This window comes from Herpailurus yagouaroundi, unplaced genomic scaffold (genome assembly GCF_014898765.1).
Source record: "Herpailurus yagouaroundi ecotype Mexico unplaced genomic scaffold, PumYag 142, whole genome shotgun sequence".
Classification (NCBI taxonomy): domain Eukaryota; kingdom Metazoa; phylum Chordata; class Mammalia; order Carnivora; family Felidae; genus Herpailurus; species Herpailurus yagouaroundi.
Genome location: NW_024412397.1, coordinates 50543412 through 50560125, shown reverse-complemented (window position 1 = coordinate 50560125; position 16714 = coordinate 50543412). Strand labels below are relative to the sequence as shown.

Below are 16714 nucleotides of genomic sequence, written 5' to 3'. Positions count from 1 at the left end.
CCAGAAACACATTAAGGCTCTAAGATTTCTAGAGCCTTATGACCTCACAATGATGAATTACTTTGAAAGCTATACCTACAGTAATCGCAGACAGGGATTTTAGGAATAAACAAAAACAAGAGACTGACATGAAAACCTCATGATTAATTTGAACCTCCATTAATCTGTTAGCAAAGGTACTTTAAAAGAACAACAACAGGGGCGCCTGGGTGGCGCAGTCGGTTAGGCGTCCGACTTCAGCCAGGTCACGATCTCGCGGTCCGTGAGTTCGAGCCCCGCGTCAGGCTCTGGGCTGATAGCTCAGAGCCTGGAGCCTGTTTCCAATTCTGTGTCTCCCTCTCTCTCTGCCCCTCCCCCATTCATGCTCTGTCTCTCTCTGTCCCAAAAATAAACGTTGAAAAAAAAAAATTAAAAAAAAAAAAAAGAACAACAAAAAAAACATGCAATTTATCTGAGTCTTTTCCTCTATACCTTTAATTTAAAATCAAGCAATAAAAGCAAAAAGAAAAACTAGTAAGAGACTTAAATCATTTACAAATAATATTCTTAAATTAAGACAAATTTTCCTAAAAGCTAAATTCCCAAAAAACTTCCCACACTGATCTGATTTTCTTTAAAATTCTGATATTGAACACAGTTTGAAATAAGTGGGTTATTTTGCCCTAATATAGTTACAAGTAAGCAAAAATGGTTTACCAGTATTTAACTGATAGTGCTTTCTCCCCCCTCAGATTAACTTCACATAAAAAACATAGATCCAATATGCTGACAATCTTATGCAAATTTTAAATTAAGAAGATAAAGATATACATTTAAGATTAATTAAATGCCAATCTTTATACTAAAAATCTGCTGAAATCTTAGAACAACAGAAAATGACTTGAAGAATTACATTCAAGTTACCTTAGGCATTCAATCATGCGAGAGGCAATTTTCTTCCGACGCATCATGCTGAATACCCATATCCGACTGATCCCACAGATTGCAGGCTCTGGCAATGTTGAGCAGCACCAGGCTTTCTGCCTTTCAAATCTGACTTTTTCTTCTTCTGACCTGATAACTGGAAGTTTCTCTTCTATAACTCTGTAGCCCTAATATATCAAAATTAAAGGAAAAAATTTTAAAGTAAGAATATTAATTATCAGTTGTCTAGTACTAACCTTGGTGAGGAGGTCACTACATGTGTCTGGCTTCTTAAACTATGGGAGTCACGTATATTTTCACTCCCACTTTAGCAGGAAACGACCTGAATCTCCATTCTATTCTAATTCACTTACTAGTTATGTCACCATGAGAGAGGTAACTAATTAAGATTTGAGATCCTCATCTATAAACTAGAGATATTTATCACCTCTTTCAGAAAACTGTTGAGAAATTAAATAAGGTAATACATACAAAATACCTTGCCATCACGGCTGGCCCATAATGGCAACTGAATGTTATTTTTTTCCTCTATTACCCACATTCCAAGGACCAGCAAAGCACATGTGAAGAACTCAGCAGTCGTAACAACTGTCTGTGTGATTGCTGCCACAGTTTTAGGGTTCACAGCTATGCAAGAACTAGGAATAGGAATGGCAGAAGAATCAAGAGTTTTAAAAGCTGCTTTCCCCACACTCCCGTCACTTAAAAAAGAAAACCCACCAATGTGCTTTAAAAAGCATGATGTCTCCTCTACCAGTCTAGTTGGACAACAACCAGCCTTCTGATGGGACATGGTACAAAACTTAAAACAATCAGACAATACAATGAAGAATTAACAACAAACAGCCATTACATAACTATCTTCTAAACACTGCAAAAATCATTTGTGGAACTAGGCAGAACAGAAATGAAAAAAATACAAGGGTTTGCACTATGTAAAATTAACTCAATTTCAATATGGCAAACTCTGCAAGCCATTTCATATCAAATTTATATCCCCAAATCACCTTATCAGCTATTCATTTAAATCAATTTTGTGAAAATAGACAGCAAGATTCATAAAGCTATACAATTTAAGGCTGAAATTTAACATACAGAAATTAGTTCATGCAGACTTGTTTTGACTTTGTTTCGTTAGAAAACTTTATGATAAAATATACATTTGCAGGCAACTATTTATATACTCAAAGATACCAACTGAACAAAAGTCAAATCCAATGTGCACTGAATTCATGAACAAGAGCTCAGCTGAAAAAAGCCAATTTAAATAAGGTATGCCTTCTTTGAGCATAAACAGAATCTTCTGTTCTCCTAAGTTGGTCTATTAGTACATAACTTACCCAATGTGAGTATATACCTTTTATTGTGATTCTTTTATTTAGTTTTTGTACAATTTGGCTCCTAATTACAAACCAAATTCTTACCTAGCACTCAACCAAAGAAGTGGTGATCTATTCTGGAGATGGGCAACTTTTTATAAAGAAAGGCTTTGTAGCCCACCTGACTTCTGCTGCAACTACTCTACTCAGTCTTTGTAGTGGAAAACCAGCCACAGACAATATGTAAGCAAAAGGATATCACTATATTTTACAGTAAGATTTTATTTACAAAAACAGGCTGGGTTTTGTCCTCAGGCAACAGTTTGCCAACCTTTGCTTCATTCCAGTACTAAAGCGACTGAGGCATACATTAGTCTCTAACATGGAAACTTCCTACACAAAATTTTACAGTGCTTTCGATTTATAAAATTTTTATTTTATATACTAACTTGAGAAACTAATTCTCACGCAAGATACAATTCCACTTAATAAAAAATTACAGGAAATCTGACATTCACATGCTTCCTTACATCAAATGTTGATAAATTTACCAGGATTATGTTATTCAAGTTTACACAGTAAACCCTTTAGCCACCAAACTACATATGAACACTCTTTAAAAGTCACTTACCCACTGGATATGTTCCGCAATTAGGCAACCAACTACTTTTTTGTCATTAGAGATAAACAGAAGTGTTTTAGTTCTGGAATAGCACATTAGTGGAGCCTGTTGGAAACCTAAATCATTATCAACCATCTCTCTAATCTCGTCAACCTGCCAAATAAAGAACAGTATTTTTTGTAACAAAAAAAGCAATGTATAGATGTAAAAATATACTATTACAGTTCAGTAAGTTGAGTGTATTATTCGAAGCAGGACATTGTTTAAAGAGTTCTTTGGGGGGCACCTGGGTGGCTCAGTTGGCTCTAGGGATCAAGCCCCATGTTAGGCTCTGCACTGAGCAAGAGAACCTACTTAAGATATTCTCTCTCTCTCAGCTCCTACTCTCTCTAAAAATAAAAAAAATTAAAAAATTTTTTTTCAACGTTTATTTATTTTTGGGACAGAGAGACACAGAGCACGAATGGGGGAGGGGCAGAGAGAGAGGGAGACACAGAATCGGAAACAGGCTCCAGGCTCTGAGCCATCAGCCCAGAGCCCGACGCGGAGCTCGAACTCACGGACCGTGAGATCGTGACCTGGCTGAAGTCGGACGCTTAACTGACTGCGCCACCCAGGCGCCCCTTTTTTTTTTAATTTTTTTTTTTTTAATTTTAAATTAAAAAAATTGGAATGATTATGCTGACCTACTGACCTGTTTTTCAAGGCCTGCAGAACAATGTGCAAAATGAGGTAAGAAATGGACAGTAATGCCAAGACCAGCAGTCTAAAGAACAAAAACAGAGTTTCTACAACGGACAATAAGAACATTAAAGCTTCCCATTAGAAGCATCACGGGTTTGAGAAGCATCACGGGTTTGAGAGAGCTTCACTGGAATCTTAGCCAGGCAAGCCACTTTTCTTTCCAAGCCTTAATTAGTACTCTCATCAGTAAAATGGAAGTGAGAGGAAAGAAACACATGTTTATTCCTTATCAACCATTGGCCAGATATTATCTTACTTAAGTTCAACATCTCTTCAAAGTCTATGGTTCCTCACTTTACATGTGCAAGGAAGAAAATTCAAAGGTAACTTTCCCATGTCAGATACTGGACATCTAGAAAACCAAGGAGCAGAGATTTGAATCCTTAAATACTAATATGACATCAAACCATGCTTCTTGTAGTTTACCTCCTAGAACTGTGGTCAAGGTCAAATACAAGCTCTAGCTCTTGTAGGCATTAAAAGGTTTTTGTAAGTACTCAAACATTACTTCTTTCCCCAGTTAAAAAAAAAAAAATGCAAGAGGCACCTGCGTGGCTCATTTGGTTAAGCACCTGACTCTTGATTTCTTAGATCATGATGTCACAGTTTATGGGATTGAGCCCCAGGTTGGCTCTGCACTGACAGCATGGAGCCTGCTTCGGATTCTCTCTCTCCCCCTCTCTCTCTGCCCTTTCCCTGCTCAGGCTCTCTCAAAAATAAATAAACACTTAGCAAATGCAAATAATCAGTCCAACAAATACTCATTTGTGTTACTAAGTTTAAAATGAAAATAACCCCTAAGAGCATTAAGTCTTCATACCTCTGACATGTAGAATACCATGTAATAAATCCTTTATTCAGGGATGAAAACTCAAGTCCTTTTAATCCTAGAACAGGAGCCCATAATACAACTCATATTTCAGTTCCTAAAGGCAAATGACTCACAATTCCTTAGATTTTCATTTTTAACCCATTATGGGATATTAACTAGTAACATACTGCATTGTTACTAAGATTCTGCCCTGAGAAACTAAAACGAGGATGTTCATATTTACTTAATATTCTTAGTTATGAAAAGTCCAAATGCCACATGTGGTGGTGTAGCAACTGTTCATTTCCAAACGGTAATGGCTGGAATTCCAAAAACTACATAATTTTCATTTAGTCAATCACTAATCCAATATTAACTAACAAATATTTGTTTTTATGACAAGGATCAATGTTTCAAATATAAGACAGGGGGCATAGTTATGTGTCATTCTAAATGCTACTGTCTATATTATTAGGCAGTGGTGTAGTATGGGGGCTTATTTGGTTATCTGAGATTGTCCTGTCATAGATAATACAGGGTTATCTGAAGTCAAAAACAGTAAGATAAAGTAGAATGTTAGCTATATTTTCAAATGATAGGGTTAAAATGTTTCTTTCAACCTCCCTTTCAAAGTGAAGTTATCCTAAATGTAAAAAAAAAAAAAATTGTTTTTAATAGCTATTTATTTTTGAGAGAGAGAGAGAGAGAGACAGAGTGTGAGGAGGGGAGGGACAGAGAGAGGGAGACACAGACTCCAAAGCAGGCTCCAGGCTCTGTGTGGTCAGCGAAGAGCCTGATGTGGGGTTCAAACTCACAAACTGCGAGACCATGACCTGAGCCGAAGTCAGACACTTAACCAACTGAGCTATTGGTTAAATTACCTAAATTTAAAGAGGTCCAATTGTTAATCTAAAAATAAGCATAAATAAATCATTTTCCTTGCATTTTCTAGACATTCTGGACATAGCTCAATGAAATTAAGATTTACATATAGACAACTGGACCCATTGCTGTACATTACAAGGTACTTCTGAAAAAGCATGTGGAAATTGGAAAAAAAAAAAAAAAGATACTTGATGTAATAGAATGATTCCAGACTTCATTATCTCTCTGGTTTATTTCTCCGAACCTTCAAAGTATGGAACTCTAAGTTGGAGTAAAACCTGGTTCACACTAGATAAGAGGAACTTTTTAGGTTTTCTACATTATAACTATAAATCAGAACATATCTTTTTTCTCTTAACATTATATGATTACCCCATGCTTAATCTCAGAATTACTACTATTATATCCTCTTCTGCAATAAGCTTTTATTTAAAAATTTACTCTCAGGGTGCCTGGGTGGTTTGGTCGGTTAAGCATCTGACTCTTGATTTTGGCTCATATCATGATCTCACAGTTCATGAGGTCGAGACCCACATTGGGCTCCACGCTGACAGCGCAGAGCCTGCTTGGGATTCTCTCCCTCCCTTTCTCTCTCTCTGCCCCTCCCCTGCTCGCTCTCTCTCCCTCAAAATAAATAAACTTCAAAAAATAAAAATAATAAAAATAAAAACTTACTCTCAACATGAAACTTTAAAATTGTTCATTTTAATTTTCAAAGTTATTCACATTTTAATTATAATTCTGATTCTTAAAGTCACTTATGTGGCATCATAAACTAGCATGCCTATTATATCATCACTCAATTTACTGATAATATGGGACAGTAATCAATTCACTAAAAATTTATTTCACATATCCCAAACTCATTACAAGTTTAAAGCATAATTTTTCAGTTGGGTTGTATTCTTTATTCTTTAAATGCTTATTGCTTGTTTTCAGAATTGGTGTTTAAATATGCTATGCCAATAATGCATTACACTGTTAAAAGTGGCTACAAAATTACATTATCCATTCTACATGAAATTTCACTGAAAATTTACCTTTTTCAGAGCATACTTTGGGTCTTCAGGAAGAACCATTATTATCCTGCCATCAGGATATTCAGCCAGAATTCTTTCTTTTTTCCAACCCTAGATATAAAAAACATGAATGAATTTTGTTACCATATTTCATTTATCATATTCATGTACAAGAAGAAAAATATATTGCTGTGTCTAAAAGTTTCAAACATGGAAAAATATTCTCATTAATGTTTACATGATACAATCAGCTATTTTGTTAAGCATACAATAGGTAAAATGCAAGCTAACTTCTCTATACTAATCATTCAAAAATCTAATACCACAAGAATATTTTTAATTTACCATTTCCCATTTTAAATTAATTTTGAAAATCACACACCAAAAGCAAGCCCCTTAAAAGAAGTGATTCCCAGAGCCTGAAAGATAACTCTCCCAGTTTCTTGATAAAAGAACTCTTAAATTCCTTTGGAACATGGTTACCTCCACAAACAAACACTCATGGTTTTATGTCTGGCATGCCAAAGACCTCCAGGAGGTTTTAAATGAACTGATTTGCATGCAGTAGCCCAGTATGTAGTAAGGAATAGTTTTTATTCTTATTGATCACAACTATCAAAGTCACAAGAAGGAGACTATAAAAATATAACTACCTTCTAAGAATCTAATAGGGAAGGAGAAGCTACGTTGTGTGTATCTGAAGTTAAACATACTCAAAAAAAGAGAGGTAATAAACTCTTCTTCAGATCCACACTCGTGGTGATTAATGAGCAGAACCTGCATGAAAAAAAAAACAAAACAAAAACCACTTAAATCTAGTAAGATGGGACTGAACCAGAGGTTAAAACTAGGAGCTTTGAAGTTAATAATAAGTACAGAAGGAATGAGCTTAACTGGTTGTTCCATTTGCCTTACCCAATCAACTTTACATTTAAAAAACAAAAACAAAAATAAAAACAAAAACAAACAAAAAAAACTTTCAAGAAGCAGTATGTACTTCTATTAGAGAAAACCATGATCTTCTGAAATCTTTTAAGACTATGAAAGCTCAATAAAACCAAGAAAAAGACAACTACATTTTTTTTAATACTATGGCAAGTTTGAAAGGAAGCTGATTTTCTGTTAAAAAATTTAGAATGGCTTTTTAGGAAAGGGGCAGGATCTTAGGGACAAAAAGTCTAGTAATAAGCTTGGTAAATGTAACAATTTGAAGTATTTAAAATGAGAATTTGTTTAAAAAACAGAGCACACAAAGATAAAGTAAAATTCAGTTGATTGTAATTATGATTGGTTAAAAGGTTCTCAAAATTTGAAAAGGAGCAGAAACAATAGACACAGAAGTCATTTTTTTTTTCAAAATAGAAATTAAATCTGAATTTAGGTAAGCAATTTTTAAGGAGTATAAAAGACATTACCTCTTTTAAAACAAATTTATATTACTATGTTAAGTTAGGAAAAGCTTTTTAAAATATATCCACTTTCCATAAAATGAAAACAGACTTTTCATCTTAAAAGTTAAACTATAAATTCAATGAAGAACTAGAAAATTTAAGTAACCCCCACTTCTAAAAAAGTCATATCCTGAGCTGAATTATCTAAAGAAAATCTGATCAATTTACCTATTACCTTTCAAACAAAAGTATTGGTCTAATGTCATTATATTGCACCATAAGCACTAGACAAATTATTTTGTTTTACTGACTTTTTAGTGTAAAACTTTCTCCTGAAACAATTTGAGACTTGCACATTCATGCAGAAATTCTATCACAATTGGATTTGACAAAATTTTGTGTTTTATATAAGACTGTTTCTTCACATACATATAAGCAGCAAGCATTTGCAAAGGGCAGAGTTACTATTTCTTAGGTTTCTAATACTCATGAAGACAGTGTATTTTAGTGAAAACTGTTCAAAGGTTTTGGAGTAAAAGTTCAGGGTTTAAAGCCCTGTTCTTGGTAGTTACTAGCTATTTAACTTGTACAAATCACAAATTCTCTGTTTCCAGATCTAGGCTATGTACAAAATGGCTGTCATCACCTCCATCACTTAGTTGCTTATTAAGAGAGTTGTATTTAAGATAATTCCTCACACAGAGTAGCCACTCAGTAACTTCTATTCTACCTTAATAATGATATCAAACTAAGATCAGTGCCCTACTCTAAGAAAACCCAAGTTGATTAATAAAGTCCCCAAAGTTAAATAAACAATAAATTCAAACCACAGACAGATGAAAGAACCAAGTAGGCTAATGTCTGTCAAATAACATACTTAAGACATTTATATGCCTCCACTGTAGTTATCTCTTTCCTGGAGTTAATAACCACATGATCTTCCTGACTTTAAAAAGTTTAGAGGAGGGGCGCCTGGGTGGCTCAGTCGGTTAAGCGGCCGACTTCAGCTCAGGTCACGACCTCGCGGTCCGCGAGTTCGAGCCCCGCGTTGGGCTCTGGGCTGATGGCTCAGAGCCTGGAGCCTGCTTTCGATTCTGTGTCTCCCTCTGTCTCTGCCCCTCCCCTGTTCATGCTCTGTCTCTCTCTGTCTCAAAAATAAATAAAACGTTAAAAAAAAAAATTAAAAAAAAAAAGTTTAGAGGAGATTGTTGCCTGAAACTGAGGCAGAGATGAAGGTTGTGGGGGAAGGGTGCATACAATTTACAGTAATAACCAAACAGCCACAGCCTTCCACGAAGATGCAAATTCCAACCCAGTGCATTTACACTTCTCACCTTTAGCTCTAAAATGTTACATATATCCCTCTGGTAGCAAGTAATATTTTCCAAACCCCAAATTTTCTTAATTCACCTATCTGGCTGTGAAAAGCAAAAAGCTTTATATTCCTAATAGCAATCAATGATTATTTTTTGTTCCTTGCCACTGTACTTACTCTAAACTTTAGAAACTAAAGAATGAAAAGGATTTCTCCTCTCTTTTCATTTAAAAAGGGTATTAACTGAAAACAATATACATTAAGTGGTGGAAACACTGATCTATCTATACAATTACCAAAATTCACCAAGATCTGTGCATTTAACTGTATGTAAATTATACCCCAATTTTTAAACCTCACACTAATCACGTTCATAAAAAGGCTGAAGGAGAATACCCATGAAAAAAATACCTTGAGAAATAAAAACAACAGCCAGCTTTTGAAAAGATTACCAATATTGCAAGAAAAAAAGACAGAGAGAACCTTCAGATTAAAGGAGACTTAAGGGACGTGCCAACGAATGCCAATATATGGATCTTAATTCAAACAAATAAACAGTATAGAGAATTATATTTGGAGAGTTTTGAACTCTAAGGGAATCTCTGATAGTAAGGAATTAACTGATTTTTCTTTAAAGGTGCAGTTATCTTTGGGCGCCTGGGTGGCTCAGTCCATTAAGCATCCGACTTTGATTCTGATCATGATTTCACGGCTCATGGATTCAAGCCCTGCATCAGGCTCTGCTGTCAGCACAGAGCCTGCTTCAGATCCTCTGTCTCCCGTTCTCTCTGCCCCTCCCCCTGCTTGCTCTCTATCTCTCTCTCAAAAATAAACATTAAAAATTTTTTTTTAATATTTTTAAATTAAAAAAAGGTGTAGGTATATTCTTTAAATTACTTCTATGGTGAGGTGCCTGGGTAGCTTGGTTGTTTAAGTACCCAGCTCGTGACTTCAGCTCAGGTCATGATCTCACGGTTCATGGGTTCCAGCCCTGAGATGGGCCCTGTGCTGGTAGTGCGGAGCCTGCTTGGGATTCTCTGCTCCTCTCCCATTCATGTGTGCTCTCTCTCAAAATACACAAACTTAAAAAAAAAAAAAAGAACTTTTATGGTAAAAATAGTCATCTTTTCATCTTTTAGAAATACAGATTTAAAAATATCTATCAAAACGATAATGTGACACCTGGGGTTCGTTTCAAAATAACTTAGAAGGCTGGATGAAAGAAGACTGTCCGTGAATTGTTAATTATTAACACTGGATGATAAGTACATGGGCATTCATTAGTGTATGTGTGTGTTGTATTAAACTTTTTATTTTAGAAAATTCAAACCACCCATTGCCAAAACACTATCAATGGCCTAAGGCTTGTTCAAGCATCATTTATTTAGAAGTGAAAAATAGGGGTGCGTGGGTAGCTCAGTCAGTCAAGCATCCTACTCCTGATTTTTCAGCTCAGGTTATGATCTCACGGTTCATGGGATCAAGCTCTGTCAGGCTCTGTGCAGACAGCGCGGAGCCTGCTTGGGATTCTCTCTCTGTACCTCCCCTGCTCACAAGAGCATATGCTTTCTCTCAAAATAAATAAACATTAAAAAAAAAAACAAAAGTGAAAAATAATACAAAACAAATCTAGTCAGCATATCAGTTAGACCTAAGGTAAGGAAAAGGAGTGAATGCAACAGGGGCACAAAGGGGCTTGAGATGCCAGTAATGTTTCTTGTCATATGGGTGTTGACTTTGTCAAAACACCATATTAAGCTGTGTATTCATTATTTGTGTACTTTTTTTTACATGTTGTATTTCACTTGATCTTAGCCAAAAGGCCGAGAAGCGATTACATGTTGTATTTCAATAAAAATTTTAAAAATAAGTACAAAAGCAATTTGAGAAAACATTTCAACAGCCAAGTTTAAGAATTATTATGTATTGAAATAATTAATTTTAAACCCATCTCTTTTCAAAATCATAAGTCTTCAGAAATGAAAGTAAATTAAAATTAAAATTAGCTCCATCAAAATTCAGTTACATTTGATAGTTACCCAAGGCATAAAGTATAAAAAAAAAAAAAACTGCTGGAAAACTGCAGAAATTCCAATGCAGTGTATAAAAAAATTTTGAGATCAGACAGGAAAGCTAAATACCGTCAAGAGGTCAGTTCTTCCTGATTTGATCTACATATTCAATGTAATCTCAATCAAAAACCTCAAGTTATTTTATGGATACTGACAAAATGATTCTAAAATTTATATGAAAAAGCAAAAAGGGTAGAACAGCCAACACGATACTGAAGGAGAGGAACAGTCAGAAGACTGATGCTACCTGACATCCAGACCCCTTCCAGTGGCAGTCTGGGAAAGGAGCGGCAGGCACCATGTCCAGCCATGAAGGTGGCATGAAGTCAGTCCCTAAGGAGATGGATGAGATAAGGCATTCAAACAGAAAGAGAAGTAGAAGAAACTCAAGGAGCTAAAGCAAAGGCCGTGGGGAGGGGTCTCCTGGCCACAGGTGGAATTAAGAAATCTGGCAAAAAGTAAGCTGTTCCTTGTGTCTGTGGCAATGGTGATACTTATTTCTATCCCTGTTTAAACATCTGGATTCCTTTTCATACCAGCTGTTGCTATCTACAGTTAGAATCAAATGTTTCTTAGATTCTATTGTACATTTGAGAATAAGCTTTTGAAAAAAAAAATCAATCATTTAAAAAAAAAGACTTACTACAGGGGCGCCTGGGTGGCTCAGTCGGTTAAGCATCCGACTTCAGCTCGGGTCATGATCTATCTCACAGTTCGCAGGTTCAAGCCCCGCACTGGGCTCTGTGCTGCCAGCTCAGAGCATGGAGCCTGCTTTGGATTCTGTATCTCCCTCTCTCTCTGCCCCTCCCCCATTCACACTGTCTCTCTCCTTCTCTCTCAAAAATAAACATTAAAAAAAAAGAAGTCTTACTATAAAGCTACAGTAATCAAGATAGTTTGATACCGGTGAAAAAAGAAACAAATATATCAGTGAAACAGAACAGAGAGTCCTAAAATAAACCTACATAAATATAATCAACTGATGTTTGATAAAATAGCAACAACAGGGACAAGACAGTCTTTTCAACAAATGTTGCTGGAATGATTGGACAGCCACATGCAAAAAAAAAAAAAAAAAGGATCTAGATACCTAGATACCATACTTCAAACCCTTCACAAAAATTAACTCAAAATGGATCACAGACCTAAATGTAAAAAACAAAACTGTAAAACTCCTAGAAAATAACAAAGAAGAAATCCAGATAACCTTCCAAATGGCAATGTCTTTTTAGATACAACATCAAAGGCACAATCCATGGGAGAAAGAATTGATAAGCTGCACTTGATTAAAATTAAAATTAAAACCTTCTGCTCTGCAAAAGACACCATCAAGAGCATAAGAAGACAAGCCACTGACTGGGAGAAAATAATATAAATGAATAGCTGATAAGGGCTGCTATCCAAAAAGATACAAAGAATTCCTAAAACAACAAGAAAAAAAACACCCAAACTAAAAGTGGGCCAAAGACCTGAACAAACACCTTACCAAAGAAGATATAGAGATGGCAAATAAGCATATGAAAAATGCTCCACATCATAAGTCATTTAGGAAATGCAAATGAAAACAAGATACCACTACACACCTATTAGAATGGCCAAAACCCAGAAAAATGACAATACCACACTCTGGCAAGGACGTGGAGCAATAAGGAATCTCATTCATTGCTGGTGGGAATAGTAGAGCCAATGTGGAAAACAGTTTGGCAGTGTCACAAAACTAAACTTACTCTTACCATACACTCCAGCAATCACACTCAGTATTTATGAAAAGGAGTTGAAAACTTACCTCCACACAAAAGCCTGCACCTGTACATGGATGTTTATAGCAACTTTATTCATAACTGCCACAACTTGGAAGCAATCAAGATATCCTTCAGTAGATGAATGGATAAATTAACTATGGTACATGCAGACAATGGAATACTATTCAGCACTTTTTAAAAAGAAATGAGTTATATCAAGCCATGAAAAGATATGGAGTAACTTTAAGCGCACATTACTAAGTGAAAGAACTCAGTATGAAAAAAACCAAATACTGTATGATTCCAACTGTACAGTATTCTGGAAAAGGTAAAACTATGAAGACAGCAAAAAAAGATCAGCAATTGCCAAGGGTTAGTAGGAAGGCAAGGATAAAAAAGGAAGAGAACAGAGGATTTTCAGGGCAGTGAAACTATTCTCTATGATACTATAATGGTGGATATACGTCATTAGACATTTTTCAGAACTCAAGGAATGTACACCACCAAGAGTGAACCCTAATAAAAACTATGGACTTTGAATAATGGTGTGTCAGTGTAGGTTCATCAATTTTAACAAACATACTGGTGTGAGGATACTGAACACATGGGGTGGGGGTTAATATATGGGAAGTCTCTGTACTTTCTGCTCAATTTCACTATAAACCTAAAATGGATCTAAAAAAAAAAATAATCTATTAAGAAAAAAAAAGACCATAAACAGAATTAGGAAATGATATTCCAAAATCAAGAAGAAAAAAGTCAATAGAAACAGGTTTGGTGATGACCCACATATGTGAATTAGAAAAACTTTAAAATTTTAGGACACCTGGGTGGTTCAGTCAGTTAAGCGTCCAACTCTTGGTTTCAGCTTGGGTCATGATCTAGCGGTTTGTGCATTTAGACCCTGCGTGGGGCTCTGCACTGCTTGGGATTCTCTCCATCCCCCTTTTTCTCATTCCCTCCCCTGCTCGTGCTCTCTCTCTAAAAATAAATAAATAAACCTAAAAGAAAAATTAAAAAATAGAAGAACTTTAAAATTTCCGTAATAAATATGTTAAAGATTTTAAAGGACAAGATGGACAAACTATGTGAAAAAGATTTCAACAGAGAAAATGAAACTCCCAAAGATGTACGTATATCCTGTGAGAGAAGGATTAGAATTATCTTCATATGCATAAAGTAGAATATATCTCATGGAGAATTTTAAATACAAACTGAAGAAAATTCACTGGTATATGATGATCCATAATAATGTCTTACAAATGGTAAGAAACAGAGTTAAATTATTTTCACTATTTTTTTAAATGAGGAATGAACCACTTTAGCACCTAAATTTAATTAGGTATATAATTCTATATGCCATCCTAGTTAACAAATCTTTAATCGCTACAATGAATTCAAATTTGGACTGCTTTTTACATTGTGAGGTACATTACTGCTAGTTTTATTTTGCCTAACTTGTATCAAATATAACACAATATATTTCATGTCCCCAGTTGAAGATTTAAGTTTTAAAAGATGGCTGTAGGCACCATAAAGACTGTAGGGAAACAAAACTGGAAGCGGGGAAACCAGTTAGGAAAGCATTACACAAGTGGTCAAATGATGACAGCTTGGTTTTGAGAAGAAGCAATGGACATGACAGAGTGGGAGGATTTGGAATCTATTTTGAAGGTGAAATTTACTAATGGGTTGAGTATAAGAAGTGCAAAAAGAAAACTGAAGGATTATTCAGAAGTTTTCAGTTTAAGGAAATGAGTTACAGGGTGGCACCACTTCCGGAAATAGGGAAAAGTAGAGAAGAACAGATTAAAGAAATGTTTGCCACTAGATACGTTATAAATTCTCCCTCCTGAGAGTTTATAAATTCTTTTTAAAAACTGAAAAACTGGGGGCGCCTGGGTGGCTCAGTTGAGTGTCTGACTCTTGACTTCGGCTCAGGTCATGATCCCGGGGTCGTGGGATCAAGTCCCACATCGGACTATGTGGCCTTCCATTCCAAAGCAAAATTATTTTCTAAGATTTGGAAGTCCCGCTCCCATCCTATATTTATATACCACAATACTCTTAAGTATTTAAGATGCAACAAAGTAGGGGGCGCCTGGGTGGCTCAGTCAGTTTAGCATCTGACTTCGGCTCAGGTCATGATCTCATGGTTCGTGAGTTTGAGCCCTGCATCAGGCTCTGTTCTGACAGCTCAGAGCCTAGAGCCTGTTTCCGATTCTGTGTCTCCCTCTCTGTCTCTGCTGCTCCCCTGCTCACACTCTGTCTCTCTCTCTCTCTCTGTCTCTCAAAAATAAACATTTAAAAAATGTTTTTTTAAAAAGATGCAACAAAGTAGAAAAATTAAAAATCAGGATCAGAGAAGAGAGAAACAAACTTGATATATAGCCTCATCTTTAAGCAGAGACACTCAACGAAACTCAGACCATTCTCTGACCTCTCAGTCCCTCCTACAAATATACCTGCTCCCTATTCCAGTGATGCCACAGTACAGTGCTAAGGGCCAGTGCTACTTTGCTTCAGATTCCTTTTCCATTCCCAAGATTTAAAAATCTCTATTCCTGCTCTATTTACTTCTCTTTAACACCAGTGTCCTCTTTCCTAATCACCTTCAAAAGGAATACAGAAAAAGTATATAAATATGTATTCAAATTTCACATAAAAAAAATTAAAGACTCAGCAAGAGTTACTGGGTAATTTTTAAAAACTATTTTTTTAAGTGTATTTGAGAGAGAGTGCATGTGAGCAGGGGAGAGGCAGAAAGAGAAGGAGAGATAGCATCCCAAGCAGGTTCTGAACTGTCAGCACAGAGCCCGATACAGGGCTTACCTTATGAAGCGACTGAGCCACCCAGGTGCAACGATTCTATACATTATGCAAGTTTCACAAATGTAGCTATTATCTGTCCCCATACACTATTACAATACCATTCATTATTATTCCCTTTGCTGTAACTTTTATCCCCTCCCATGAAGAGGAACAACATTTTTACTTTGATGGTTTAGTATTACAATGCTGGAGAGTGTGGCTCTGTAGCCGATCAGAAATCTGTCAAATCTTCCTTCAGTTGTTCTGATCATCGATTTTCCCCTTTTCTATGAACGCCCTAATAATCCAACACCACACAGACCACAAACACATACTACTCTCTCCTTATATGTCACTAAAATATTATTTCTCTCCCTACACTGTATCAAAATATTATTTGATCATTATTTAAACTTAACTGTATCATTCACAATTCTCAAAATTCTTCAACATCTGAAAGAACAGAAAGAAAAAACGCCAAAGGGCATCAAAATCAAAGTATCACAATCTGATTTGATGCATTTTTCTAATCTTACTACCTACAAAAATCTGATTCAGTAAAAACAAACAAACAAAAATTATTCATTATTCCCCACACAGATGTTAAGCTTTCTCATTGGCTATACTATGCCATCAATCACAGATGACCTCCTTTTGTCCATTTAAAAAAAATTTCAAGTCTTAATTTTTCCTCACCGATGAAAACAAACCCCTCTTCTAATCACTGCTTTACTAAATTAACACTTCTGAACTGCAAAGCTAATTTGTAACTGAATTTAAATAATTAGTATTGACTTCCTGCTTTAGTAGTTACATAAATCTCTTGCTAACTTTTCATTTCTTTCAGGTTTTGCTCCTAACCTTGAAGGCAAAGGCATATCATATACCTCCGAGAGTAGAACCCTCCACAGAGCATTCATTCAGTCAGGTGTTAATTAATTCAAAGGAGATAAGGAAGGATAGAGGACAAAAGGATTAAGTTAGAAATTTCTCTGCAAAGAACCCAAATACATTACTTAAAGTTCAAAATATAACTTAGTTTTGGATAGGCTCCAGGCC

General features: G+C 35.7%; 1 protein-coding gene across 4 annotated transcripts in view; it reads right to left on the bottom strand.

Moving 5' to 3' along the window:
- ESCO1 (establishment of sister chromatid cohesion N-acetyltransferase 1) overlaps positions 1–16714 on the bottom strand; it is a 76446-nt gene that overhangs the window by 5890 nt on the left and 53842 nt on the right. For 3 of the 4 annotated variants that reach the window (XM_040479249.1, XM_040479251.1, XM_040479250.1), the window contains 3 exons: positions 6346–6435; positions 2875–3018; positions 904–1091 (listed from right to left, as the gene is read on the bottom strand). In XM_040479249.1, the coding sequence (XP_040335183.1) occupies positions 904–1091; positions 2875–3018; positions 6346–6435 (422 nt within the window). Of the gene's footprint in view, positions 1–903; positions 1092–2874; positions 3019–6345; positions 6436–6977; positions 7102–16714 lie in introns of those variants that run through there. The other variant, XR_005791707.1, reaches the window with a different exon arrangement.